Source organism: Platichthys flesus, chromosome 18 (genome assembly GCF_949316205.1).
Source record: "Platichthys flesus chromosome 18, fPlaFle2.1, whole genome shotgun sequence".
In the NCBI taxonomy this organism is placed as follows: Eukaryota; Metazoa; Chordata; class Actinopteri; order Pleuronectiformes; family Pleuronectidae; genus Platichthys; species Platichthys flesus.
The window spans coordinates 14,771,408-14,794,185 of NC_084962.1; the positions used below are offsets into that span (position 1 = coordinate 14,771,408).

The 22,778-nt window shown below is 44.1% G+C and overlaps 1 protein-coding gene across 2 annotated transcripts in view; it reads right to left on the reverse strand.

Moving 5' to 3' along the window:
- Positions 1-289: 289 nt before the first annotated feature.
- otofa (otoferlin a) overlaps positions 290-22,778 on the reverse strand; it is a 59,290-nt gene continuing 36,801 nt past the window's right edge. Inside the window, exons 9-48 of one of the 2 annotated variants that reach the window (XM_062411936.1) lie at positions 22,051-22,182; positions 20,511-20,573; positions 20,050-20,134; positions 19,721-19,880; positions 19,386-19,572; positions 19,028-19,214; positions 18,049-18,272; positions 16,517-16,625; positions 16,239-16,428; positions 15,880-16,000; positions 15,643-15,743; positions 15,016-15,106; positions 14,391-14,507; positions 14,085-14,237; positions 13,144-13,336; positions 12,687-12,811; positions 12,448-12,582; positions 11,606-11,767; positions 11,141-11,212; positions 10,714-10,833; positions 10,462-10,623; positions 10,151-10,313; positions 9,234-9,394; positions 9,007-9,036; positions 8,787-8,924; positions 8,620-8,695; positions 7,425-7,570; positions 7,198-7,332; positions 6,970-7,107; positions 6,719-6,846; positions 6,407-6,577; positions 5,963-6,123; positions 5,489-5,631; positions 5,322-5,410; positions 4,960-5,058; positions 2,971-3,212; positions 2,654-2,832; positions 2,043-2,143; positions 1,434-1,621; positions 290-424 (exon numbers count right to left, since the gene is read on the reverse strand). In XM_062411936.1, the coding sequence (XP_062267920.1) occupies positions 1,441-1,621; positions 2,043-2,143; positions 2,654-2,832; positions 2,971-3,212; positions 4,960-5,058; positions 5,322-5,410; positions 5,489-5,631; positions 5,963-6,123; positions 6,407-6,577; positions 6,719-6,846; positions 6,970-7,107; positions 7,198-7,332; positions 7,425-7,570; positions 8,620-8,695; positions 8,787-8,924; positions 9,007-9,036; positions 9,234-9,394; positions 10,151-10,313; positions 10,462-10,623; positions 10,714-10,833; positions 11,141-11,212; positions 11,606-11,767; positions 12,448-12,582; positions 12,687-12,811; positions 13,144-13,336; positions 14,085-14,237; positions 14,391-14,507; positions 15,016-15,106; positions 15,643-15,743; positions 15,880-16,000; positions 16,239-16,428; positions 16,517-16,625; positions 18,049-18,272; positions 19,028-19,214; positions 19,386-19,572; positions 19,721-19,880; positions 20,050-20,134; positions 20,511-20,573; positions 22,051-22,182 (5,370 nt within the window). In that variant the 3' untranslated portion in view covers positions 290-424; positions 1,434-1,440. Of the gene's footprint in view, positions 425-1,433; positions 1,622-2,042; positions 2,144-2,653; positions 2,833-2,970; positions 3,213-4,959; positions 5,059-5,321; positions 5,411-5,488; positions 5,632-5,962; positions 6,124-6,406; positions 6,578-6,718; positions 6,847-6,969; positions 7,108-7,197; positions 7,333-7,424; positions 7,571-8,619; positions 8,696-8,786; positions 8,925-9,006; positions 9,037-9,233; positions 9,395-10,150; positions 10,314-10,461; positions 10,624-10,713; positions 10,834-11,140; positions 11,213-11,605; positions 11,768-12,447; positions 12,583-12,686; positions 12,812-13,143; positions 13,337-14,084; positions 14,238-14,390; positions 14,508-15,015; positions 15,107-15,642; positions 15,744-15,879; positions 16,001-16,238; positions 16,429-16,516; positions 16,626-18,048; positions 18,273-19,027; positions 19,215-19,385; positions 19,573-19,720; positions 19,881-20,049; positions 20,135-20,510; positions 20,574-22,050; positions 22,183-22,778 lie in introns of those variants that run through there. The other variant, XM_062411937.1, reaches the window with a different exon arrangement.

Genomic DNA, 22,778 nt, shown 5'->3' on the forward strand with positions numbered 1-22,778 from the left:
TGAGCGCTTCTCGTGACGTCCAGGAGGGGGCGTAGTCTTCAGAGTGGATCAGAGGAGAAATAACAGACAGGACGACCAGAGTGCCTTTTTTTCTGAGACCGAGAGAAGCTCCTCGTACTCCCTCTGTGCTCCCCCCCCACCCACCACAACCACCACCACCACCACCACCACCACCACCTCCACCCTCATTCCTCGGCCCATCCGGCCCGCCATCCGCCCCCCCCTGTCCTCCCAGCAGCCCTCTCACGCCCCCAGCAGCTTCTTGACAAGGTAGCCCGGCATGCTGTAGAGGAAGAGGCCCAGCATGATGAGCAGCAGCAGGGCCAGCACGATCTTGATGATCAGCCACTTGTAGCGGTTGCACACCAGGTAGCGGATGGCTTTCAGCGGGCTCAGGAACCACAGGAAGGTGGTGTCTGGGCGGCTGGAGGGAAGGAGGGGGTTAGGGTTTGGTGGAGGTTACAGAGGAGGAGAATGGCCAATGTGGTGCAGGCGTGAGGGGGGGGGGGTGGTGTAGTACAGGGAGAGAGGAATGGGACGAGTAAAAGAGAGGGAGAGAGAAAGAGAGAGAGAGAGAGAAAGCTCATATTAGTGGTGAGCACGCCACGTTGCATTTGTGAGTCAGCTTGAACACCACATGCTCACGTTTCCCGAGGACGCAGAGATCACACCACAGAGGAGAAGCTTCACATTAGAAACAAGTGCACAATGAGAGGGTTGAACAAATGGATGAGTGATCGACCAACAGCTCCAAACAGTTCCCATGCCTCGAGGGAATTGAACATTTCATTGTCAATAACACAAAAAAGTGTTTTTAGGTTTTTCATTTTGTGGGTCCAGTTGCTTTCCCATTCATCTCTTAAAATGTGTCTCGGAAAGAATCGTACAATAATGATTATGTCTCTAAACAACACAAATAAATCCGAATTAAAAAGGAATACATTCACTTATTAATTTATACAAGTGATCAATATTCACTGGGATTTAAATCCAGTGATTTCTTTGATCTGTTATCTGAATTTCTTTAACTCTCTTTCCTATGTTTAGAGACAAATTAGAAGAGTCTTTCCAAGAAAATGTCAAGAAATTGTTGGGAAATATTATTCCCAAAATTGTATTCTGGTTGTAATCATATTCAAAATATGAAATATAACCTGTTTATGCTCCTGTTGGATTTGAACAATAAGGAGGGTCTGTACAGTTGATCACTTATGGGATGTGTGATGGCACTTTGTGGTGAATGACATCTACAAGACACGACACAGAGGAGACGATTCTACTGCTACGACAGCGGAGGAGAGAGAAGAGAGACACAACACAAAAAGAAAGAGAGAGAGAGTTTGGCGGCACAGAGGAGAAGGTGCCACAGGTGAATCCAGGAAGCGAGGGGTCAAATAGAGAAGCAGAGAGAGGGAGGAGGGGGCGGAGGCTACCAGCGCGTCAGGCCCCCAGCATCTTCTTCACCAGGTAGCCAGGGACAGAGTAGAGGAAGAGGGCCAGCATGAGCAGCAGCAGCATCAGCCCCAGGGCCTTGAGGATCAGCCAGCGGTAGTTGTGCCAGAGGAAGTAACGAATGGACTTCAGGGGAGTCAGAAACCACATTAGACTGGTGTCCGGGCGGCTTTTTCCCAAAGGAGGGAGCGCAGGAGGAGAGGAATGCAGGTAGTGGGGGGGCAAAAAACGGGGAGAAAGGGGCAGACAAGGAGCAGGAGTCACACAGAGACAGGAGGAGGGGAGGAACGAGAGGAGGGGGAGAGACAGAGGGAGACAGTTGAAGAGATGGTCGGAGGAGAAAGAGTGAAAGTGTAACACTGACTGTTTGACAGAGCAGAAAGAAGTGTCGCGGGCAAACGGGACCAAATCAAACTGCATCGAGTCAGGACTGTTTGTGATAACACTGCTTTTTGCACTGTACGAATGATTCAAAGTCTTAATGTCTGTGCCTGATTCTGATCCACACAACCCCACAGTCGTATGAGTGTTTGTGACAGACTGATTCTAAATGTGTAGTTTTTGTCATCAAATATGCGTCGATATCTTACTTTGGTTTCTCCAGTGGATCCGGTTCATTTCGGCCGAGTCCCACAGGACTCTTCTCTGCTTCTTCCGCCGTCACCAGGTGAAGCTCGGCCTCAACTTTCCCCTGAAACGACAGCGATGACGTTAATCTCAGGTTTCTCTCACCCAGTGTCACCAGTGTGGGACCGAAAGAGGAACCATTCTGCCTGTTACAAGTCAGCGTAACGTCAAAACGAGTTTAACGCTGTTGCTTTGAGGGAAAGTTGTTGCTTTAAGGGCTTTCTGTGAAGTTATAGTTTGTAGTTAAACTACAAATTTCCTTTACAATGTTTCATTTGGAGGATTTTAGTTGATAACTAGAAGTTTTCAGTATTTTACAGGAAAAGAATGAAAAGAATAGTAAAAGTTAGTAACAGAAAGAATTTAGCTCGGAAAACAACTGGATCAAGATACACACGGTACTGTTTTAGAACGTTTCAGGTGTGGACAGAAATACTTGCATTGAATATTAGTGTTTTAATCGTGTATTTTGTGTATCATGATCTCGTTGATTCCTTACTTCATCTTTTACTCCCTTCATTGCCTCTTTAACTGGTGTTTTTTTAACAGAGATTCTTATTGTCTCAGTACGCACCGTCAGCTCCATCTCATCGTTCTCATCACGGGCCACGAACGGCCACCAGCCTTTAACTCTCTTCTGTTTGAAGATGGAGATGGTGGGAAGCTCCTGCTCATTTCGGATCATGTCCAGCGAGCACTGCTTGGCCGTCTTGGCGCCGCGGGGGAACCGGTTCAGGTCCAGCTCAATGGCACCTGGAGAGCGGTGATGAATGAAGCAGTCAGACGGTAAGAGAGCGATGCTACTTTCTCTATAGTTCAGCAGATGGAAAACTCTGCTGACAACAAGCAGTAGAAGACAGAGAAGGTGCAACTCCCCCTATCGGTCCTCACCCAGGAAGTCGTCTGCAGAGAAGTGGTCGGCGTCCCACACCTGCAGCGTGAGGCGAGGAGGGATCTTGTATTCGGTCTCGTCCCAGGAGAACATGGACTCCTTCTTGGAGATGACGATCTTCTCCTCGGCCATGAGGTAATCGAAGGGGTAGACGAAGCGCCAGTTGAAGTTGCCCTCGCCGGTCAGCGAGTGATAGTGGACGTCTGTGTCCTGCTTGTCCTCCTGCTGCCCCTTCAGCCACCTGCGGGTCACCGAGTCACAGAGGTCAGAGCGGAACTTTGGTTCAAATGAGTGACTAGATTGAAATCTTCAGTCATGCACTTATAATGTCTGATATGTAGGAAATTGCACTGGTCTGTCAGTTGCTGTGTATTAATTTGGTTAATTTAATAGAACAAGAGAGATGATGCTAATAGGTCAAAATCAAAACACATCATGTGACTTTCCGACAGCGAATCAGATTAATAAATGTGTGTGGGTGTGACGTTACGATAAATGAACTCGAACAAGACATCAAATCTGATTAGATGTTGGAGCGTCACATGATTTGTTTTGAAGCCATGCACACACAGAGCTTGCAGAAATGTCATTAGCGCAATTGATCCGATGAAAGGCTACGAGGTTAGTTCCACGGGAGCTCCTTCCTCAACAGCGGCGTGAGGCTGGCGAGGAGCAGGAGGAAAGCTGCACCCTCAGTTCTCAAATCGTCAAAACTGACTAAAGATAATCGTCAGCCTGAAATCAATCCTGCAAAAACGTGAAAGAATGTGCCATGGTTTGGTACAATAACGTCCGAGGCGACACATCCACAGGTGACACCACGTGAGCCGAGGGAGGAGTGAGTCCGGTTACGAGATGCAGGAGTGAAGTGGCCCCACGGAAATATACCAACGTCATTACCTTCAAATAATAATCACATACCCAGGCTGCAGACTGACAGTGTGGTTCAAAACACTGGAGCTCTGTCATACAGGCATGCACGTCGTTCATTATTCTTCCATGCAATCAAGTTTTTTACTTTACAACATCTGACAAACATCTGTTTTTTGAAGTATTTGTCTGGTAGCAACTGCAGTACAGGACCAAACCACAAGGAGAGTGTGTGTCCACCCCTGTTTGCTTTGGTTCCAGATTTCTTTTTCTCACTTTCTTTAACATCATGAGAAAGGATGTATTTCTACATTCTTGGATCCTGCTGATATTTATCTGTGTCTTCTTAATGTGTGAAGATTTTCACCTTATCTATTTTTAAAAGTGAAACTATTTGGATGAGTCTGGATGATGCATTTTTGACATTTTCACTAAAGTTCTTGGGAATAATTCATGGATCTTGATGAAAACAATCTTCTTATCTTTAAGTGTGTGGAATTTGATGCGGTTCGATTTAGGGGACATGTTGGGCCTTGGTGTGAGCTCTAGTGAGTTCCATTCTACTTTTAGTGATTTGTTTAGATCAGACTTGTTAGTCAGAGTTCTTGAAATGTGTGGTTTATGTGGTTTGGTCCTTACTGTGCAAATTTTCCTTTGGTCATTAGATTACAGCGTGCTGATTGGAGAGTGTGAGACAAGCCGGGCAGCGTGCGACGTGACGAGATAAACCAGGAGAAGATTATAAAGAAATGATTGAAGGGCTTCAGGGGGGTGGGGAAGAAGGGAGGTAGTAATACGAGCCATGCGATGGGATCGTGTGTTTACCCCCTGACATAGATGTCAGACATCTTCTCTCCTGTCATGAAAGAGTCGTCCTCTAGAACTACGTCATCAGTGTTCCAAATAACAAGACGGAGCTCAAAGCTGGACACCAGCAGAGCATTGACCAGAGGAGAGAGAGAGGACGACAGACACAGACAGACGAGGACACACCACAAACACGCACACAGAAAAAATGGAAAACAAACAAAAAAGATGGTTAACAGCAACAAAAAAAAATCCACACACAGCTCACACCCACGGGACGAGGCCTGGCTGCCCCGACCCGCTGTACCTACCCCCGGACAAATATGTCACTGGACTTTTCCCCAGTGAAGTAATCATCGTCCTCCAGTATTACTTCGTCTGTATTCCAAATAATCACCCTGAGCTCATATCTGGTAAGGGGGGGAGGAAGGACACATACACACATATATAATTGGACTAACTGTACATTGGACAGTAAATGAAAAGAGCTGACTCGTCAAACAGACTCACCACAATTCAACCTGGGGATAAAACTACAATTTCTGTTGGAAAAACTACAGAAATGTACACACTTTGCAGCGTAGTTAACAGATTGCTGATTTAAAATGCCCTGATTTGTGCTTTTCTCATGATCAGAACACTGGTGTGCTCCGGACATTTGCTTCAGCTGTACCTCTTTGGTTTCCGTGGCGCGATGTCAATCGCAGGTCCAGGAGCCGGCATGTCCATAGGAAACATATCGACCCACATCTCAATACGGCCCTGTAGAAACACACAGAGAACCACACAGTGTAATTGTCGCTTTAATCTTTTTTAAGGACTAGCGTGCTCCTCGCCTACCTGTTCGATGCCGGGCTTGTCCGGGTTCAGCAGGGGTCTGGTCTCCACGTGCTCGGGGACGAGTTTGCAGCCCACCCTCGGGATCTCCTCCCAGTGGTTCAGCACTGTCAGGGCCAAATGCTCCTCGGTCTGCTTCTTCAAACCTGAGGGGTCGATACCAGTGGGGGAGGAGGAGGAGGAGGAAGGAGGAGGAGGAAGAGGAAGGAGAGAAACAGAAATCAGAACATCCAAATACTGGAATGGAAAATCTAGGGAGAAAACTAACAAAGAATATGTGAAACGGGATTATTGCATTTCCCCAAAAGTTGACATGAAGCCTCCACGATGTAGACATCAGCTGATTTGCTTTGTTGCCAGTTGATTGCAAACACAAGAGAAATTGGAAACACACTCTGGAATAAGAGACTACAAATAATTCTTGGTCTCACCGGTACATCATTATTTGACAGTAAAGTATAATGTATGCAGCCGTACCATTCTCATTTTCTATCTCCGTTGGTCCCGTGAATATTCGGCTCGCGACCTTGACTTTGCCTCCAGGTCCGTAATGAGGTCCATCGATCTTACCGTCCTTACAGAGCTTGGCCAGGATCTGACTGGGCTTCAGAGGGTCCCGCCACACGTTGTATCCGTGCCTAACATCAATACATAACAAGGATGTGACTGAGTCTCAGTGGTCAGAAAATGACTTTTATACTAATATCCATAATAAGGACAATCTAAAGCCTTGTTTACAGGAAACTGCCACACAACTGCCCACTTCATGATTTTACAAAAGGCTAAAACAAGTGTTCCAAGTGTAAATGTGTAAAATGGGATTTTTTTGTCTCCTATGATTTGCTTTTATTTCTTATCTTTGTATTTGCTGTGTGTTGAATTATGAGCCCTTTAAAAGACATAACACACACTGATGCTCACAGAGAGAAGTTGGATGAAATGCCGCAGGTGGCTCTGTATTTGCTGTAGAAACGATTCTCCAGGTCGATTCTCGTCTCTCCGATCAGGTCGTCAGTGCCGACCAGGTCCCAGTCGTACACAGACACCGTCAGCATGGACTCCATGGGGAAGGTGGCCTCGATGTCAAATGATCTGAACAGGGATAAACGGAAGGACTGATTAATGATCAAAGTGGGAGGAGAATTCAAACATGAAGGAATCAGATACTAGTTTCAAAACACTGCTGCACAGATATGACAACACAGAGAGATAAATAGCGTTTTGTCCACTCACTTGCCGAACACAGGGTTGAGCTGTTTGGAGATGTAGTTCTCTTTGTCTTTGACCTCTGACTTGCCCAGTTTGATGGCAACGTACGGATCAGCCTTCCCATTGATATCAGCAGGATGAAGATCTGTAGCCTGAGGAGAAAAACAGGGTTAAACCAAAAAACTGAAAAGAGAGAATATTTACCTCATTCTATAAATGAAGATGTATACACGTATATTAATTTAACTACTAAATATTGAGAGACGGAAACTCACCCTGACCACGTAGACGCGGACGAGCACGTTGATTGGATCGTTATGTGGAATGCTCTGGAACATTCCCATGTTAGGATCATACCCTGCCTCTCTGGTGATCTCCTCCGACAGAGGCAGCTTGTACATACACAGGGATCCCTGGGTCGGTGAAAAACAACAGACTGAGATTATATCTTCCCCACAGACTGTCGGTCCGAGACCTTCTCTATCTTCTTTCTGTTCTCTCACCTTGAATCTGCCCACAATCCTGTCGTCGTCCAGAGCTTGCTCGTCGTCGTCCCCTGCTTTACCTCTGTACAGGTTGAAGGTGTGAAGCCAGTCTTCAAAGTTGCCGTACTCGCTCTCCAGCTCCTTGTTGTAAACCTGCGAGGGACATCCAGCACATGGAGTGTGTGAATGTGTCTGCGTATGCTGGTAAGAGTGAAGTGTGTGAAGTTTGAGAGAGTGACACTCGCCATCAACTCGTCAACTCTCGCTTTGACTGGTCGTTTCTCGGCCCCGTCCGCGGCCTGACTCCTCTTCTTGTCCTTGGAGCTCCTCTTGTCTTTGCTCTTCTCTTTTGTCTTGGAGCCTTTCAGAAGAGGGTCATCGGGTTTGATTTCTGATGGGATGGGTGGGTGAGTGGGGATGGACGTGGACAAAGAAGGGTTGGAGTCATGAGGTCGCACAGGTCACTACCCACGTCACTACACACGTCACTTAACATGAAAGCTGACTGGTTGGTCAGGGGTGTTACAGCCTCCTGGAGATAATTTTGGAGATTAAGTCAAAAACAAAACTGAACCTGAACCTGAATCTGAATCTTAAACTGAATCTTGAACATGTGAAATGTTTCAACAGACCATCCCTGCATCTGAGAAAGATTGTCACTGAGATGACTTCCGGCCACAAACTAATGTCGACCATCTTCAAATTCTCGCAGGTCTATGCCACAGTTTACAACTGAATTTAATCATGTTTATTCTGATGCTACAAGTAGCGCCTTCAAAGAAGTTTTATAATTGCCGTCCAACTGTGAAACATTGAAGCTTTCTAGTAATGAAAGTGATATTAGTGCAAGATTAATTCAGTGTCAGCCAACTTTCATGTGGAATGCAGAGCTGGGAGGTGATGCTAATGAGGAGATGGTCATGAATGGGATAGTGTGGTAGTCCAAAGTCCAAAGTGTGAATAGAAGATGGACTTATGGGAGGACGGAGACAAAGAACAAGAAGCGCATACGAAGCCTCTTTGCTAGGTCTCACAAAGAGCCACGTCTGAAATCACCATTTGGTTCCATGCACCATGAACAGCCAAGGACAGCTCAGACTTGGTGGTAGAAAAACAACTTTCTTTTTCCTGATGCAGCTGATGTTGAGAATAAATAATTCTGCTGACATCGTCAGAAAAAGATTCCTACCCTCCTCCACCCTGCAAGATTTCCCCCTCTGTCACAATCCTTTGGCGGACATAAGTTTAAAAACTAATATTGTCAACTCAAAAGACATAACAACAATAAGAATAAAAATTCATATTATTCTGGATTATGTTCACGTGTTCAATCCCAGTTTAACATCCAATACTGGCCACATATCCCTGTAACAGACATCAAAGCAGCAGACATCGAGGCACACTGTCGGACGGCCTGTTTGATTCACTGGAGTTCAGTACCTGCCCCCTCTGCTGCTATCTCCAGGTCCTCTCTCTCCTCCGCCTCCGCCTGAGCCGCCTCCTGAGCTCTGAGGGTCTGGAAAACCAAGCGAGAATAAAACGGTTAAACTGTGAATAAACCTCACGAGCGAGATCAATCCCCTGAGATCAGACGAGAGCAGACACACCTCCTTCAGCGTCTCTATCGAGGCAAAATATTTGGACCACCAGTCCAGCACGCTCTCATCCGTCTCTTCCTCTTCCTCGACTCCTCCCTTCTTTTTCTTCTTCTTCTTCTTCTTGTCTTTGTCGATCTCCTCCTCAGCCTGTTTAAAAAACCCTCAAGTGTTGTTCACACTGAGCCATCAGAGGGCACGTTGCCAAATTTCTATAGCAGCGATTACTCACCATGTCAACTTTTACGACAGCATCAGACATCTATGATAGGGGGCATTTCATAACACAACACGCAGGTTAATACACAGGATGGACGATGCAGGTAGGAGTAGCACACGTAAAGAGGACCGGACATAAAGCAGTGCTACAACTTCCAACATTTACATATAAACGCACAGTTTATTATAGAAATGAACAGGCAGTGCTTTTACTATATATGATCTAAAAGGCAAGCTTACGGCGTCCAACTTGACGACTGTGTTTCTGCCCAGAGGTTCCCCGTCCATGTTGACCATCAAGTCACCTGCGGGGCGAGAGAAGGTGCGGGAGGAAACGCTGGGTGAGGAGCGAGGCGTCGAGCCGCCATTTGCAAGGACCATGTAGCCGTTCATTAGCTTAGCTGGAGGTGAGGCCGCAGGGCAGAGACGGCAACAGGTGGAAGCAGCAGAGGGCACAGCCAAGGACATGCAAGAGAAGAAGAAGACGGAGAGAGGCAGGAAGAAGTGGAAAAGCAAGAAGAGAAATCAGCAAAGTTAACAAAGAATGAAAGTCCATTCTTTAGAGAGCAGAGAACTGGATCAGAAGGATTTAAATGTGATTCTTAAAAGTTTGTTTTAACCTTCATTGACATACAGGATCCTGTGACTGTCGCAACCTTTCTGGAGCCTGGTGCAACTGGCATTTCAAAAAAGGTTAAAGCAAAATCTAAAAATGTATCTGACAAAGAATTCACTCCTCTATTCACCAACTGTGAATAGAGGAGTGAGTGTACCTGTTTATATTTTAAGATTAAGAAGTCGAACTCGACAAGATAAAAGATGATAAATTGCTTAATGCATTGGTCAAATAAATAGCCAATAGACAAATGGCAAAGACTTAAACAACAGTGAAAAGGTAATGAATAAAGATACTGTAAGTTTTAGTTGAACCCAAACCCTAAAGGTAAAGTTGCTTTTGGAAATGTCTATAAAATCTTTAACAATAATTTAGTAGTGTCTTGTTTCTCATCTGGCGTAAGAAATAAAGGAAGTTATTACTGATGGCAACTGTCACTGAATATTCAATGTGTTGTCAGGAGGAAAAGAGAAACTCCAGCTGTGAGAACAACAAAAGATTTTCCCGGCTAACTCGTATTGTTTCGGTTGAATGTCAGCACCTGCAGTGGCCCAGTTGTTGGAGCTCTTGTCCGGGGCGCTGTAGATGAAGCGTCTCAGGCTGCTGACAGCGTGCGAGCCCACCAGGATGTACCGGCCAAACGCTCGACAGTCCACCACCCGGATGTTGAGAGGGGGGTGCAGGAGCTCATTCTCCGGAAGGTCCTGAGGGACGAAGACAGTAACAGCTAAGATGTGAGAACCTTCCGAGTAAAGTAAAGATAACCTGAGGAATTTCAAGTCGAGTTTCACGGACGTGGATGCAAATATGAAAATCGAACTTTTCAATAATCTAAACATGAAAGTTACTCACCACCTCAAACCATTTGACCAAAGTGCTGAAGTTGGGGTTTTTCTTGTAGTTCTGGATCAGGGCAGATTGAACACCTCTACCTGCACATTCTATATCCACACGAGGCCGATCCACCTGAGCCAAGTTAATCCTCTTAAGGTCCCTTAACCCCCAGAACAAAACCTGAACGACAGAAAAAAAACAGGAGTCCAGCGGTGATGCAAGATCATCTTCAGAGATGAAAATGTAAGAGTTGTTGGATTCAATTCTCACTTCAATGCGGTAGCGGCTCAAGATGGGTCTGATGCCCAATGGCACAGGAAGAATGGGCCCATGCTCTGAGTCTGTTGGGCCCTCAAGGGGAGGGAGGTCAGCTCTGCCTCCTCGACCAATCTGTATCAGAAAGAGTGAGAGGGATATGAACCAGGCACCAGGCTGCAGCAAATAGAAAAGACATTTATTGTGACCTGTGTGTTGGTACGGCACACTGTGGTTTGTGCATCATACACAATATCCCCCACAGTCCTAATAACTTGTATTAATTTTGTCATTGCTCAATGTGACAACTCTGAAGAGGTGCAGAGAGAGTACAGGTTCATTTCCGAGTTAGAAATTAGAGAGACTAAAGACTGCAGTACAAGCACTTGCGACACAATAGCCAAAGATATGATGGGATGAAAAGAGAGAATGCAAAAAGCACCTTTATTTGAGGCACAGCAAAGTTATGGACAGCGATGAGAGCTCGCCTGATCTCCTCCGAATCGAAAGGAATCTGTAGGCAGCAGGAGGAGGCACAGGAAGGAAATTGTAAAGGCGATAGAAGGAAGAATCAGTATGGTAGTGGATGGAAAGGGATGGGGGGATGGAGGGAATGTAGAGTAAGAATAAACAGCAAGTGAAGAGGAGGATGTCAACCTGGTAACGGCAAAGAGCAAGAAATAAGTTATAAATGGAGAGACAAAGATTGCAAGACAAAGTAAGGAAGGCCCTGTTTAGTTTTTTTGAATGCTACACATCATTATAAAAAGCACGACCCATTGTTTATCTACCTTTCTATGAAGTAGTGAAATGCAATCTCTTAAGGAAAAAGCCCTCTGTGTGTGCATGCATATGCAAAGTCGATCATTTGTGCATGTTTGTTTATGTGAGCTCTTTCTTACTGTACCTGCAGCAGTTCGAAGGCAGCCAGCAGCTCCCCCGCGGTGCAGTTCCCTCTGTAAACCTGGTAGTACTCCAGCTGCGGCGGGAACCTCGGCGGGCCGTAGTACTCGTCACACATCTTGATGGTGGGCTTCGCAAACGTCCGACCTATGAACTCTGCCTTGCCCTGAACACCACATCGTGACAGGGGGGTCAGTCGAGACAGTCAGGGGGCACAAGGGAAGGGAGTTAGACATGAGTGCGCTAGGTGCCGGGTGCACAGTGGCCACTTGGTGTCAGTATTGGTCAGAGTGGTCGAAGTGCAGTTTAACAAATTATGATTGTGAGTCAGAAAAATCGAATCTCAATGTCCAACTAACCAATTCATTGGGTGAACATAACAGTGAATGGAATAAAAAAAAAGAGGGTTAGGGTTAGAGTTACACAGAGACATTTATATGTTTCATGCAAGTATCTGCACTGCACCACTGCTATGGCTGCAGCTGCTACAGAAGACACTCTTATTATAAATAGAAAAAATAAAAAAATGGAGAAAGTGCATGCAAGTTATTCCTAAACTTTTCCAGAGTTCATTAGCATCTGTATGAATCCAAAAAGTCATGCTGCAACCGCCACCAGTTTCTATTAGAATTTGTAATTCCCGCAGGCTTTGAATTGCAAATGGTTTCACACTCTATTAGGCCAGCAGGAGCGAGGTCAGCGTTAATGTGAGGGACACGGTGGATGAGCGAGACAGAGATGGAAAGAACATGAGGGATGGAGAAGCAGAGCAGGTTTAGTTTTATGAGCTCAAAAAGCAGTTTCTCTTTGTTGCAGCCGTTCCCCGACGCAGCTTCAGGACCCTACCACAGTGTCCTGGTCAAAGATCTCGATCACAATGATCGGAGGGTCGTCTCTCAGCTCGCTGGCCTCCCCGAACAACTCCACATCGTCGAACACCAGCAGCTGATCCCACGTGGGACAAAGGGTCTCACTCAGGACCTGCAGAGCACACGCGTCAATACAGTTCACACAAACACACTTTCACTGTTTGTCATACGAGCACACAAAATGGGTAACACACTCACACACGGTCATGCTCTTACCTCGGTGACCTGGCTGTGTGTGGAGAAGAAGACCCGAGCGAAGGGATCTGAAAGGCCACTGCTGTCAGCGGCAAACAGACTGCGGGCCTGGTACATGTGTGCTCGCAGCTGGAACACCTGCTTCACTGTTGGACACACACACACACACACAACCTTACAATCAATGCCCTCTGAGAAGACTCTCATATTGAAGTGAAAAACAAAGTTAAAGTGTTCGATTGAAGTCAAAAGTCTTGAGTGAGTTTGTTTGCTCTTTGCTTCTCATTGATTTTAGAGTTTATATTTGATGGTAAAGAAAGAAGATCTGATGAAATAGAGGGAAATTTATGCAAAAAAACATTGAAGTAAAAGTCAAAGCAAAACTTTGTGCTCCAGCGCAGGAAACTAAATTGTGTGTCAGCTACATAGAGGACGTGAGATGTCTCATTAAGTCCTTCCCTGTGTTTACTCTACTTACTGTTGTAGACGAGGCTGACAGGAGGGACAGGCTGAAGACCGGGGCCCATATTGGCAGCTTGAATCTCTTCGAACCCGTTGGGCAAACCGCTGAGGAAGTCCTTCCTCTGCTTGTTGAGGCCCAGCCATAGATACAACTCCAGCTTAGCTTGAACGGTCCAGCCTGCAGGACCAAAGCCCTTCTTACCAGGCAGCTGAGGACACAGGGGAGACATGGGCGCCAAGGAGGTTACGATTTCATTTGTCCATCTGTCAGCGGGATTATGCAAAAACGACTGAACCCATTTTGTTTAAATGGTGGTGGAAGGATGGGACATGGGCCAGGACAGAACTTTGAGAAGGAACCAAGATTTTTTTCCCCTCACTTTCGTTAACATTGCGAGACACATGGATTGTTAAAAAGACATATCAAGGGGACTAATATCTATGGAAGTGTAATTTGGTGCAGCTTGATATGATTTAAGGGGCCCTGCTGGAGGTATGCACTCTACTGTCATTCTAATATAAAGAGATTCTTGCAACAGAAGAAATCCATGGTTGGCAAAAAAATGACTGCAGAATGACATCCTCTCTTCAGTTTTATTACCACAAGTCAATCATTAAACCCTGGAGACAAAGCTACAACAAGGCCCAATCCATACATATAAATATTACCATTGATTTTCAACCTCCTCCCCAGGCAGCTGTCATACATTTTCAAGTCTATACATTATAAACACTCTTCAATACTAATCTTGTATCATGACTCTTCACTACTGATTATCTCCATGTGCACCAAGTAGCAAAGTCTAACTTAATCATACACGGTTCAAGTTTCTTTGGCAACGAGAATAATGAGTCTCTTTCAGGTGATTCACATTTAGTAAAGTGCGTTTTCACTTTTCAAAGTGCGTGAGCTAATAGAGGTTGAGTGAGAGAGGAGCGGGGGAGAGCTGATGATACCTTGAGGAAGACGGCTTTGACTTTACCACAGTCTTTACCAGTTTCCTCATCCACCATGGAGTACAGGATGTCTTTGGAGGGAATCCGGGCGTAAGCGATGCGCTTGTTGTTACACATCATCCAGACGAAAACATCTGGTGTGCTGTGCTGAGGCTGGAGGAGATAAATATGCAGAACAGCTCTTACTATTAACCCCAGTGTCTTTCCCCAGCTGTCGGGGCACCAACATGTTGATTCTGTACTGTTACAGTGGCGTGTACAGTTTATATTCTGTAGAAGCAGAGTAAAACAAAATTAGATCTGCACCTCATCAGCGAGGAAACGGAGCTTCTGCAGGAAGTTCTGCGCCAGCTTGAGTTTGTCTCTGACCGTGTTCTTCTTCACCTGAGTCCGAATCTGCTTGGCCTGTTGACCCATGCTGTCCTGCAGGAGGGGAGACCAGTGATGAAGAGGATTACATTACATTACATATTGTAAAAAAGTGCTTTGATTTTCAAAATATGAAAAAATGCTTTTAAAATCACACGGAAGCTTTTCTCTTCAAACACAATGCTAGATACTAATTCCTATTTAATGGACACTCTACACAGCAAGGTTTGTGTTCTCCTGCAACTTTTACACTAGTAGTTTACCTTTTACAGCTAATATTAGTCCATCTTTACTTTTTCTTTGTATGGACGCCTTTGCTAAAACATTAGATATTTTTCACATGATCCTTCTAACCTACGAACTGTCACAGTCATCATTAAATCCCTGCTCATTTGAATTCTAACAATGAGATGGCTTTGCAAATCTAGTCCACGGAATCATATGAATACAAATATATACTATAATTTTCAGTCTCTCCTGTCATCCTATAATACGGTGGTATTCAGCGTATTTTGATCACTCCAAATCTTTTCTTATCTGTGTAAGAAAAAGTAAATCCCACCATTTCCCTCATGCAGGACTTGAGCCGTTCTCGATCCAGTTTGGTTCTGCCTGCCTGGTTCACGTCCTTGTTAGCCAGAATCACAAAGCGACTGGAAATGACCAGAAAATACAGAACATAAGAGGCAAGCATGATTTGTGAATAGATTCTATAAATATTCTTCTTCTGTGATCTGAAAAGCAACAAATTAGCAGTGAATAAAGAAATTAAAGCACAGAACGGCAACCATAATTACTTGGTTTAAGAACAAGTAATAAGAAGTGCTGTGAAAACGTGCACTGTATGAATGTGTGTGTGAATGGGTGAATCTAAAACTGTACTGTAAAGCACTTTGAGTGGTCATCAAGACTAGAAAGCGCTCTATAGATACAAAACCATTTACAATTTTACCATTTAGAGATACCTCTGTGCAGAACTCTGCTGTCTTCAGTAGTTTCTAGGGGGTTGATGAAAAGTGCAGAGGGCAGCTCACACTCTTGCATTGCTGGTTATTAAGTGCCCACACTATTTTAGTAGCTATACAAATTCCCCTGTAAGGAGAAGCTCTCTGTATCAGTGCTGGGCACAGAGTCCCAGTGTCAGTTTTGATACAGGATCATGACTCTTGAATATTATTATGCAGCTTGCCTGCAGCCAACGCTGAGCTCCTCCAGCACGCCCCTGAGCCTGCGCTCTGGAAAGGCCTTCTCCGTCTTAATGACCTCCTGAACATCATTCAAACCCTCCTCCTGCAAGGACACACAAACACTGGAGCTGAGTACTACTCAAATATAAGCACAACTTTAAGATACTTGGGCTTTACTTGATTATTTAAATGTTATACATCTTAATACTTCTAACAGCACATCAGACTTATACACTGACCAGCTTGTCAGCGATCTTGTCCATCATGTTGGAGTTGTAGAGTCGTCTCCGTTGGTCCTGCCACCAGCTCTTGATGTAGACACACGGCTTCTTTTCAAAGTAGGGAAGATGAAAGTAATTTCTGTAAAGATATAAGTAGAATTTGGGTTGGATTGTGCAACTAGTTTCTCAATATTTCATATTAAAGCCAGGACGCCACCTCTTGCTGTTGGTAATTGTATCATTTCTGATAATTGTAAAGCATTTCACAAATCCATTTTAAAAAGGTTCTTCTGGCTTTCTATTAAACTGTTAATAAATGAGCAAAACATTAAGTTAGAGCCTCCTTTGTCTCGCCCCTGTGACGTTTGACCTCTGACCTGTCTGTAATGACGGGCCTCATGAGTGGAGTGGAGGACACTGAGACCATGTCTCCGTCTTCGTCCGCCTCGTCCTCGCTAGAGTTGTGAATGAGATCACTCTCCTCCTCTTCGTTCTCCGCATCTTTCTTCTTCTTCTTCTTCGCTGACGAGGGCTTGCTTACACCATCTATCTGGTTGCCATAGTTACCTGTAACACGGCAGAACATCATCAAGGTGTGAGCCGTCAGATTTCTCTGTTATACTCACGGTCAATAATAAGAAGGTTTTATATTTACCTATGGTAATTTCAAAACGTATCGTCTTGTCACCAATCTTCCTGTCGATCATGGTGGCTTCCAGGAAGGAACCGAAGAGGAAGAACTCCTCTATTTTCCCTGTGGCGCTCTGACGGAGTGAGAAGAGCAGGAACATTTTATTGAAGCAGAGTGCGTTTTTTATTGTCTCTGTCTGTGGAGCGATTACTGTCTGTTGAGCTGCTTTTTATTATCCAATGTATACACTTAAACCACACTAGTGTCATCTCTGAATTACTGAGCTACTTATTCTATACATTTGCAAGTGCACTATCTCCCAACATATTTTTACTCATTCAGTTTTTTTGACCGTTACACCGGCACACGCCTGGCTCCGATGCGGAATGTGTTGTACATACAGAAATGTCCACACAAGCTGAACACGTGTGTAATGATTTATATGGGAATTTGCCTTATTTCAGCTGAGTCACTGCTCATTTAGAGTTTGAGTCAGGTGATGAGAATTACACTAATCTCCTCCAAATAGACACTGGAAACCACATCATTGAGACACATTTTCAACAATGAAGGGAGTAGATTTCCCTTTTCTCAAAATAACCATTTAAGCTATAACCATGCAAACTATTATCTCCACTAAGAAGGCTTCGTTTTTTAACCCCTGAAAAACGTCTGAAATGATCATGACACTTGGTGGAGGAAACCTGAAGGGTCAGGGAAGAACTCATTAAAATCTGGATCAGGGCAGGATCAAGGATTTGATGAATAGATTTGTACTCATATTTATGAGCGTGGGCAATTTAGAGCAGATCCAAATGCGAATCTGTAATTAGGGAATTTATATGTAATATGCATTCTACTGACTGCTGTTCGAGTAAATATATCATCATGAATGTGTTTAACTATAGAACAAGGCCAGAAGAGTCAGGAACCAACTCGGGAAATTTGTTTTCAAAACACCGACCACATCAACATTGCAATCTTGTTGTGACAACATCTTTTTCTTTCTTTTATAACTCTGAACTCAGTTATTAACATGATCCCCTGCTCTTAGAAATTAGGAAGACAAATGCACATTATGCACATGCATTTCGCGTAGTGTGACAATTAATTAATAAGACCGAACTAATGTTATTTATTTAGAGAAGAGACAAATTAAATGTGTTAATTTACAACATGTCCTTACTTGGTATTATTTTTAATTAGTTATCTGCCTCCCCCCCACACCCCCAAAAACAACAACTCTACTTTACAACTTGCACACAATCATGCTGGCACTGACGAGTGATCCCAGGGGGAAGATTTACACCCTAATAGACATAAGGTTGAGTAGCTTTCAAGCTGGCCCTGAAGCATCACATCTAATGTTTCTGATTTCCCTGGTGAGCAGTTAACTACACACGTGTCAATACAATGTTTACTGTTAAGGTCAGGAAGACAGAGGAGGTCAAACAACTCTGTGTTCTTATGGATCAAAGGGTTGAGATAACAGCTTTTCTACAGAAATACCGGGACAGAAAAATCCCTTTGCCGTTTTAACGGTCAGGTCTTCTCACCTCTGAGATGTTGGACACAGTCTCCACCTGAACCTCAGTGGAGCTGAGGATCTCAGGGGAAGTGGTGTCCAGGATCTCCACTGCGATGGAGAGCAGAAGACGGGCTCTAAAGGAAACCCCTTCTCCAAGTCCCTCATTCAGGTCCTGGTGCTCGTCCATCAGAGTGTACTGACGGGTGGAGCCGTACATGTTGACCCAGGCCGGGCCCATGGTGGGCAGGAACCCTGGAGACGGCAAACGGAGAAGAAGGAGATGATGTGACATTCTACAATATATTGGAAATGTGTCTTACCGACACCATCCAACACTTCCCCCCCCCACCCAGACAACAGATAAAAAGCCAGGCAGTAGACAAACCCTTTATATATTTGCTGATGGCAATCATAATCCTTCCTCTCTGGGTTTTGAAACAATATTTTGATCCAGAGGATTTAAAACTGGCCACCAAATCTTGTCCCTTTTTCAAAAACAAGTTTTCTCCAAGTAGAGAGGTAGTCATTTCTTTCACCCACATTTTAACAGCAAAGTTTTCATTCTTAGATTGAACTATTGATCCTTATCCTAATCTCTTGTTATAAAACCTATTGCAAAGATCATAATCAAATCCAAAATCTCAGACATTTCCATGACTGTGTTATATTTAAACTACATGCTTTCTGAAGGTTTTACTCAAAAACAGCATGAAATACGACTAGGCTTCTCAAGAAAATCACCAGAAACGCAAATGTGATATAAATAAATTCCTCTCAAGTATTCATGTGGGTTGGTTTAATTTATGCAAATGTAGGTATTGACTAGAAGACGATTTGAATATCCTCCAATAAATTCATACAGCCATTAGCCAAAGGTCCGTGGCTTGATTCACAATTTAGCTCTGCTAATTACTAGATACAGTAAAATATTAACTAGTTAAGTCCTGACTAAGTTTATGAACTTGTTAGTGAGACAAAGTGCTGACATGTGTGTTTGTTTCACTCACCTTTATCGCCATCATTCGATATCTTGCGCAGGTCAATAAAATGAGTTCCTATGGCAACGTCGTTGACCTTATCCGAGTCTCGGATCTGGACCTTCAGGCGTTTGCAGAGCGGAGGGAAGAGCTCAGTGAAGACCACCTGCTCATTCCAGATCGGTTCATAGCTGCTCTTCTGGACAGACGTCTTCCCCTGGAGAAACATGGAGGGAAGCACTGAACTCAAAGTGGTCACACACTCCTCCACACACAAACACACACAACATGGTCACAGCGGACACACTGCGTTGGACCCAGAGAACCCGGATTATAACTGCTGGAACTAGCAGGTAATGGAGGAGAGCAGGATGTGGAGGGGAATTACTTTCTGCCCAGCGAACTGCACTTGAACGTAGGGGTCCACCAGATCTCTGTTCTCTCCGATGAAAGCCTTTTTCACATTCGCCATTATGTTGGTGTTCATTTTCGGGAGCCCCTCTGCACGGTAGATCTTCACATAGAACCTCGCCCACTGCCTCTCCGCTGGGATGCCCTCTGGGAGCAGGAGGTTTCTGGAGGACAAACAACAGCAACCTCTCAGTGGGAGACGAGACTCTGGGTTTATTGTTTATGTTTATTAAATACTATAATATACATTTTTATAACGGATACACTGTCTTTTTCCAAATCAATCCAATTTGATCATCAACAGCCCATTACCCCTCTACGTCGTCTTCATCGGTCTCGTTGGCCTTGTGTGGGGTCTTGATGTTGTCGCCCTTTCCCACCACGGCGATGTCACACTTTACATATCCTTTACATCCAGCTGTGATGTCATCAGGGTCAGACAGGATGGCCCACTTGTGGTAGAACTGGTGTTCTGGGATAGATGTCAATAAAATCCCCCCCAAAAAACAAAAGAAATTCTGTTGTTAGTTTACAACAAACTAAAATCAAACTTTAATATCAATGTGAAAACATACAAGACAAATCACACACGCCAAACCCATGCTATCAGCAGTGTCTATCATCAGAGCTACAGTTTGTACCAGGCTGGAAGTAAACAGTCCCAACATCCATCTTAAATGTGCCCACCAAGGTCCCACTCCGGAGGAGGTTTTTGGAGTGAATCACCTAATTAGAAGGAATTTAGGATAAATCATTAGCAGAAGGCTCCAACTCTGGATCATTGTATTGAAGCACATCATCATAAGTCATCATAAATCATTCAGAAACCTCTGATTGCAGCTGGCCATTTACATAATGGTGAACAGGGGGCTGCATGATATCCTCAACATAATACATTTAACATGAGTGACTCTCTGGGTACATCATTTAATTTCATTAATGCAATAACCAGCAATATCTTTTTATGGGTTTACGTCCCATAAAAAGGACTATGATATCTACTCTTCCCCGTTTTACTATGTACTAAAGTTAATATTTATTTCAACTATATTTTCTGCAGCAAACTGCTCTGCGATAGAGCCTGAACTAGCACAGTACTCACTGAGAGCTTGATGATCTTGTCGAACATGACATCGGGAGGGACGTGGAAGTCAAAGACAAAATACTGCAGAAGACAGAGAAAAAATGTTTGACTATTAAAATGTTTTCACTTATTCTTCCATGAGAAAAAACACTCTTCATTTGGTTTGGTTCGGCTCTGGGAGTAAAATGTAACCAAAACAAACGTTTCTGGATAAACTTGAGGCTCAGAAAACAGCCAACGCAGAGTTCACCTGCGGATCTGATGAAACAAACAGAAATGTGATCTTAAACTTCCAAACCTATCAGCCTCACAGGAGATCTGCTGCCTTCTGTAGGGCAGTGAGAGGTTTTTTTTGATGATCCGCAGTAAAGGTCAACATGTGAAGACACGAGCAGAGAAGTGAAGTTTTAAAAATACATACTTTAACTCCAGTCCCCTCAAGGTTTCAATCCTTTAGAAGTGGAGATGAGAGAATTCAAATAAATGGCTAGTTCACACGTCTGCATCAAAGTCTTTTCAGACCTTTCCAGTAGTTAATGTTTCATAATGCAGCTTCTGTGCACCTCGGTCAGGACAGAGCTACGGGCTAGAAGTGAGCTCCAGGGACACTGCATGAACTCCTACTGGCGCCACAAGATCTTTATATCTTTGTTCAGCACGTGTTACTGCATGTGCTATTTAACCTATGAACGTAGCTCCCCTTCAACATGATATAGAGTCATTATGGTCAAGAAAATTGAAAAAAATAAACTTAAGATCATGATTTGTTACTTAATTATCTAGGAGAAGGCGCAAAAACATGTGATCAGCAAATCCCTCATTTGACTGGGTCATTGAATATTGCAATACAAATCTAAATGAAAGCTGAAACAGAGTCATGTGAAAAGAAGTGGTGAAGGGAGGGCCTCACTTGTGCTTTTGTAGGAATATTATATTTCTAATAACCAGACCATGATCTCAGGAATTCATAGCCACGTGTATGAATCCACTGCACCAAATCCTTGTCCCCCAAACCCAAATAAAAACAAATGAAATGAGATCATCACTTCTGAGGCACTGAACCAACCGCTGTGCCTCAGTGCGAGGACGGAGAGAGAGAAGAATGATTATCTCAATCACTCTGGTTTCCAGGTTTCCCGGTCCGCGGGAGACTTTCAAACAAACAGAACAAATCGATTGGAGACAAACATTCACTGACCCAGCAGGACACAGAGCTGAGGCTGTGAGTTCTGCGTGATTCTCACTTCCATTGACTTACAAGAGCGATTCCTCTGCTGTCCAGGAACACGTCAAGTGAGGTTAAGAATTCTCTAGTGAAGAGATTTTGGGATTCTACGCACTGTGGGTTTTTCTTCACCTCTGTTTCCATTATTTTCACTTTTATCTTTTCTGTATCAACAACAAATCCCAGAGGAAATCAAGCGTTTGCCACGAAAAATGATTTATCAGTTAAACCAACGGGAGAAACACAAGGGAGAATTCAGAGGTAGCAAAGGAAGCTAGTTGTTATTGCATGAATTATTAATTCTTTGCTTTCCTGCAGAGTGGATTTCCTCACCTCATTGTAGTATGGGCAGTTGGTGGACTCCTTCATGGATGTGTACTTCTTGTCGTCTCCGATCTCCACACACACCACAGGGTCCATGTTGAGGCCTATCAGCTGCCGGGCCTCGATCACAGTGATGCTGATCTGAAAGGGAGAGATCAACACGTTCGTTCTAAAACCGACCAACCTTCCTCCAACAGTGAGTCAACCAGCGGCAAACTTTGAATCACTCATCATTTACCCCGTTCAGTTCAGCAACTCAGAGTCAAACGATTCAAATTGATCTTTCACAGACTCTAATGATGCTGATTCCAGGTAGAGAGGGCTTTAGGGTTAGGGCTATTTCAGCCTGTGATTTTACTCTGACTCTGAGAAAGTTTTCAGATTAAAGCAAAATCCCACAGGTTTAATTAGTCTTTTTGATGATTAATAGGAGCAGAGAGAAACAACAGCAAGAAAGGATGAGTCTGCAACTTACAACTACAACAAGGCTCCACTCGACTGGTTTTTAAGTGTATGGATGTGTTTAAGTTAAATAGGCCATGAAAATAGGCCATGAGCGCAGGCACAGGAGGATGTTGCACTGGGCCCAAAATTATTCTTTTCCTTCTTCTTACTGAGGTTGTCGTAACATAAAGTTAGTGCGGTATTCACAACTGCTCTGATCGTAAGGCAGGACGAAGGCATATGTGTGTACTTACCTATAGATGTGACAGATATTTAGAAATAATCCTGGAGTT